The sequence below is a fragment of the Leuciscus leuciscus genome (genome assembly GCF_965113295.1).
Source record: "Leuciscus leuciscus genome assembly, chromosome: 3".
In the NCBI taxonomy this organism is placed as follows: Eukaryota; Metazoa; Chordata; class Actinopteri; order Cypriniformes; family Leuciscidae; genus Leuciscus; species Leuciscus leuciscus.
Window position 1 is genome coordinate 9,883,277 of NC_138727.1, and position 6,000 is coordinate 9,889,276.

At 39.5% G+C, this 6,000-nt stretch overlaps 1 protein-coding gene across 1 annotated transcript in view; it reads right to left on the bottom strand.

Annotated features, from left to right (window-relative positions):
* Nucleotides 1-5,452, bottom strand: part of LOC309495327 (FERM domain-containing protein 7) — a 25,085-nt gene extending 19,633 nt beyond the window's left edge. The window contains exons 1-2 of the mRNA XM_082165002.1: nt 4,874-5,452; nt 2,025-2,129 (exon numbers count right to left, since the gene is read on the bottom strand). Coding sequence (XP_082021128.1) covers nt 2,025-2,129; nt 4,874-5,002 — 234 coding nt within the window. The 5' untranslated portion in view covers nt 5,003-5,452. The remainder of the gene's footprint in view (nt 1-2,024; nt 2,130-4,873) is intronic.
* Nucleotides 5,453-6,000: the final 548 nt, after the last annotated feature.

Here is a 6,000-nt window from a genome sequence, read left to right on the forward strand (position 1 = left end):
TCAGCTGCCTGTTTAGCGGCTTCCTGTGATTTAACTACAGCACTGTTAACTGCATCACCGAATAGACCGACAGTGGAGACCGGAGCATCTAAGAGAACGTGTTTCTCTTTATCCTTTATATCACTCAGGTTGAGCCACAGATGCCTCTCAGTGGCCACCAGGGCTGCCATAGACCGCCCGATTGATTTAGCGGTCTCCTTGGTGGCCCTGAGAGACAGATCTGTGGCTCTGCGTAGCTCGGCCACCGTGTCAGGACCAATTCCCCCGCCCTCCTCTAAATCCCCCAAATAACTCTGCTTGATAAGCCTGCATAAGGGACATCGTATGCAGACACGCTGCAGCTTGACCAGCGGCTGCATACGATTTATGAACCAGTGCTGATGTAAATTTTACTGGCTTAGAGGGAAGTGAAGGAGCCTTCAAGGAAGATGCCGTTGCTGGAGAGAGATAGCTCGCGAGCGTCTCCTCCACCTTCGGCATCTCCCCATAACCATATTCTTTATATTTATAAATAGAAGAATAGTGAGATGTTTGTGGTGTGTATACTCTGTAAGATACTGGTTTTTCCCACGATCTCGACACCTCGGTGTGGAGATCGGGGAAAAACGGAAGGCTTCTGCGCTGAGGCTGTGTACGAGATGGCAGGAAGCGTTCGTCGAGCTTACTTTTCGAACGAACGTCCTGCCTATCCTCTGGCCACTCAATGGATAATCTCTGAACTGCTCTCGTGAGAACATCGAGCAATTCCTCAAAAGCATGAGACTGAGGTGGCGAATCCTCAGACTCAGCTTCAATACTAACAACGTCCAGCTCCTCAGAACTGGACAATTGCAGTATTGGTGCCTCCATCGGGGGGGAAGAAACCGCAACGCGTGCTTCCACACCCTGATGAGAGGCACTGGATCTATCAGAAGGAGGCTGAGATAAGGCAGAGCCCGTCTCAACATCCACTGATAAATCCATTTGTGAACCCCAGGTCTGAGATCGACGCCGTGCCTCAGCAGCGGCGGGACCCAAGCCCTGGGGAACGTGGTCGGGATTGAACCGAGCCAAGCAGGATCGGAGCGTACGCAATGGAAGCGCCTCGCAATGCACACAGTCACCACCCTCGAGTGCTGACTGGGCATGCTCCTCACCCAAACAAACAACACAAAGAGTGTGAGTATCACCTCCCGTTAAATAACGCGGGCAGGGATGGACACACACTCTAAACTGCTGCTTGCTCGCCATACTGAATATATATATAATAATATAGACAGACACCAAATAACAGGGACAGATTCACACAGAGCGCAACTGAAGACTCAGAAAGCTTTCGTTTTCTGTTTCGGGCCGGCTTTTATAGCTTCCTGGTACGTGACGTCACCCGCCTCTGACGTTCCGCCACACCATTGGACTGATTTTACATGTGCTTCAAGACGTCATCACGCAAAGCGTTCCCCATAGCGTCAATTTCGACGCAACGCGAGTTCCCTTGAAAGGGAACCTATATCAAAACCTATATTAAAACATATATGTTTATATAGCCTAGGTTATTTCCATGTGGGATACTCTACATTCTTATGCATCGCTTTCTGCCAGGACTTTTACGTGCTTTTCCCTAATCACTGAAGTGACCTTGACGTGCAGGTTAGCGGTAGCATTAGCCATAAGTTATGTGTTATTTAAATAAACTCGGGATGTACTTACAAACTTTCCAATGCCTCGTTTTATGAGTACATAACCCATTTGTACTACTGTAGAAGTTTGGTACCATTCAGGGCATTATTAGTGGGGTAATTTACGAGATACAGCCTAGGATCCATTAGCGCCTGCACTAAGCCATACGGCTGATATCTCTAAATAAGCTCTAACTTTAATAATGTTCGACCAAGGGGAAAAAGGCTTCTGGGGGGGTGTTTGGCTCGAGGTCATGGTGCAAAGGACCCTAGGTTGATTTTACTCCGAACCATCCCTTTAAGGGCTGGACTGCCGTTTATGTTCAAACTCTGTTATTGACATTATTGACAGGTCAAAGGACTCACATAGCTGCCAGTATGGTGACGGAACTCTAGGCCAAAGTACTCCTTCTCCAGCAGCTTTAGATGACCACACACCTTATTGAAGAAATCAGAACCCAGAATCTTTCTCTGCAGGAAGTGGAAGAAGAATAAACCACAAAATGCTTAAACATCTTACATGACATTTTATTCTGGTCTCAGTGCTGCCAGCATTTATGCTACTTTTGATTGATGTGACTGCAGTGTCACTGTGAAATTACTCCTCAGATTTGCTTCTTTCTTCCATCGCTATTACTTAATGTGGTTGTTAATGAGATGGTGCGATTTGAGCAGAATGTGACTGTTAGAGCAACTTTCTCTGGTAATTGAATCTGCAGCAACTGAACTGCTCAAACAGAATTATGGCGAAGTCAGATGCTCACTGAGTCAGCCTCAAAATACAGGGTTGCTATCTGATGAGTGTGTTTGTGGGCACATATGTGTGTGAGGATGTGTCACTAAACCCTGTATTTACTGTGACAGCGGGGCATATAACCTCCCCATTATCTTGTCAAAGACAAGGAACAAAAGAAGATAGAGGGATATAGTCTAAAGGGACCAGTGTGAGATAGAGAGGTTGAAACAGACCACAGTACAAAAATAAAGAAAGATCTGTGAATCTCATGCAGGGTGAAGTTAAGTCAGAATATACATACTTTGTAAATATGTGTGAAGACATGATGCTTTTTTGTAATGTTTATTCAGGACAAATGCTATTTTCATCATTAGTGAATCATCATTGAACATGCACTTTAAACCAGTTGTGTCTAAGGAATACAATCAAATAATAGAGAAAACGGCTTGTGCTTGTCCAGAAATTCATACCATGCCAGAATGTTGTGGTTATAATGCTATTTTATAATTATTTATAAGCTGGTATAGTATTTATTAATATTTTGAATTAGCTTTTGTTTTTAGTTTTAAATTTAGTTAATTTTTTTATTAATTTTATGTGCTTTGTATATATATATATATATATATATATATATATATATATATATATATATATTTCTGTTTAGCTTAATTTTTTTTCAGATTTAGTTTTAGAAATTTTAGTACTTAAACTTAAACTTATTTTATTTCATTTCGTTGCCAAGGCAACATTTCTAATTCTAGTTTAAGTTTTTCAAGTTTTATCTTCTAATATTTATGTTTTATTGCAATTTCAGATTAATTTCAGATAACGAAAATGCCTATTAATAGGTTTAGTTTAAGATAACTACAACAACACTGGTAGTCACCTGCACTAAAGCATTTGCTAGATGCTCTGTGTGGTTGGTTACTAAAACAGCCTGGTCACTAGATCTCCCTCTTTTAATGTAAATGTACAAGATATTTTATCCGTTTTTTAAGTCTTTTCTAGCACAGCTCTCATCAACAAGCCGCACAAGGTACCATTCATGTCATTATTTAATACCTACAGTACGCATAAAGAAAAACCTAAACCTCAGGATTAAAAATAATAACAGCAAGCCGCCAAGCACCACTTAATATGCTGAAATTACATTCTGTTGACCAAATATCGATTAAAACAACAGATCGTCTCTCTGAGAGCACCTGACATCTGTCACTCCGATTTCTTGTATTTTTCACTGCCTCTATACTAATTGCCTATTTTGCCCGAGGGTGTAGGGGAATGCTGGCGTGCTCTCTGGAATGAGGCCAGGACAAGCTTCTGTTCGGTGTAGGCCATGATATTTACCCCTATTCAGACACACACATGCCTCACGGGCACTAACTCTCTCACTCATTCACTCACTGATTCACTCACTCTCTTTCCTTTTTTTCTGTCCATCTCCCCACCACCCTGACTTTATATCTCACCTGCTTTTTCTGACTGGTAGGACAAGACTGTGCTGTGCAAAAGCAGTGAAAACCCCCAGGCACGTACACACACATACACATACACACAGAGCATCCCCCATGAAGCAGAGGCAGCAAGCAGATAATGGGACATGAAATGATGCTCCTTTACAAGCAAAACACAGCAAAAGTAAGAGAACCCCTCACACACACAAACTAGACCACAAGGATGATGTGTTGACAAAGAATTAAGCCTGTTTTAGGGTTTTGTCCTTGTTACCAGCTACACATACTTCAGTGATTATTTATACAGGGAAAGAAACATTGCAAAATGTAATTAGACCGGGCTTGTTGTCACACTTTTTACTTCACTGAACATTTCACAGGCTACGGTTATTTTTGAAAGCCATTGCTAAATAGCTTGAAGTCTCAGGCACAAAAAAGCTACACTTTTATTTCCCATAAAAATACAGTTCACTGAACACATTCTGTCCTTTTCTGACAACATGCCTCAATAGAGTTGTCAAACTATGGGGTAAAATTTTAACTGTAAAACAATTTTGAACAATTAATCAAACATAGGCCCAAGTAAAATAAAAAAAAAAAGGTAACAAACAGATATCAAACCATTATTTGGGCAATAAGTAAATATGCATGTGGCAACTTGCCCCAACCTGACATTTATGAAAACTAACAGTTTACTTCAGTCTACCTTCATTATGCAGCTGAACCAGTCTGAATGCATGCCAGTGTGTTTTTATTATTCATTTGTTTACACAATATATAGGCTTTATATAAAAATGCTATTGAATGTTAGTTTGGAGACAAAATTCACACACACACACACACACACACACACACACACACACACAAAAATGATCGGTTAAGTACCGCAGATTTAAAAAAGGTGTTTGAAGCATATAAAATCATTATAGAAAACAAGCGTTCGCGGACCTTATAGTTACCTCAGACATAGCCCCAATGTGACAACTTGCCCCGTTCTGTATAAATATATATATATTATTTCTCACCTCCACCTCGAAAACTCTCTCGCTGTCGTCTAAGAAGATGACGCGTAATCGCAGTTTCTCGTTCTTGTTCTTCTTCCGCGCAGCTGTCCTATTGACAGGTGTCTTCAGCAACTCGAACTTATCCCCCATCTTCTGTACCTTTAGGGTTTGAACACCACACTTTTTTCATTTAAATAAAGGACAGAGTGTCCATAATGTGGATCATTATCGGTTTGATGCTGTAGTGAGGGAGTAGCGCGCGGCGGTCTCGTGACGACTGTTCTTAAACTGAGCAGCATCAGCAGCACTACTGTAATCTGATCTCAGTGCAGAGCATCTACACCCCCCGCGTTACAATCAACACTAGTCTTGATCAAAAATACAGAAAACTTATTACAATATAAAATAATGCTTTTCTATTTGTATATACTGTAAAATCTCATTTATTTCAGTGATGCAAAGCTGAATTTTCAGCATCATTACTCAAGTCATCAGTGTCACATGATCCTTCAAAAATCATTCTAATATGTTGATTTATTATCAATGTTGGAAACAGTTGTGTTGCTTAATCTTTTTTTGTAACCTGTGATACTTTTTTCAGGATTCTTTGATGAATAAAAAGTTTAAAAGAACAGCATTTATTCAAAATAGACATCTTTATAGGCTACATACATACTGTTCAATGGGGTCAGTACATTTTTATTTTATTTATTTTTTGTTCTTTTTTTTTGTTGAAAGAAATCAATAGGCTACTTTTATTCAGCAAGGATGTGTTAAATTGATTTTTTTTTTAAGTAATAGAAAAGATTTATATTTGTAGAAAATATTTATATTTTTAATAAATGCTCTTCATTTGAACTTTTTATTCATCAGCTTCATATCACAGGTTTCAAACAGTTTCAAACATTGATGATAACTGAGTATCAGATCAGCATATTAGATTGATTTCTGAAGGATCGTGTGACACTGAAGACTGGTAATGGCTGATGAAAATTCAGCTTTGCATCACAGAAATAAATTACATTTTAAAGTATAATGACATTTATATAAAATAAATGCAGGTTTGATGATCATTAGAGACTCCTTTCAAAAACATTAAAACTAGTAATGTTTCCAAACTTTTGACCAGTCATAAATAAAAAAGTAAA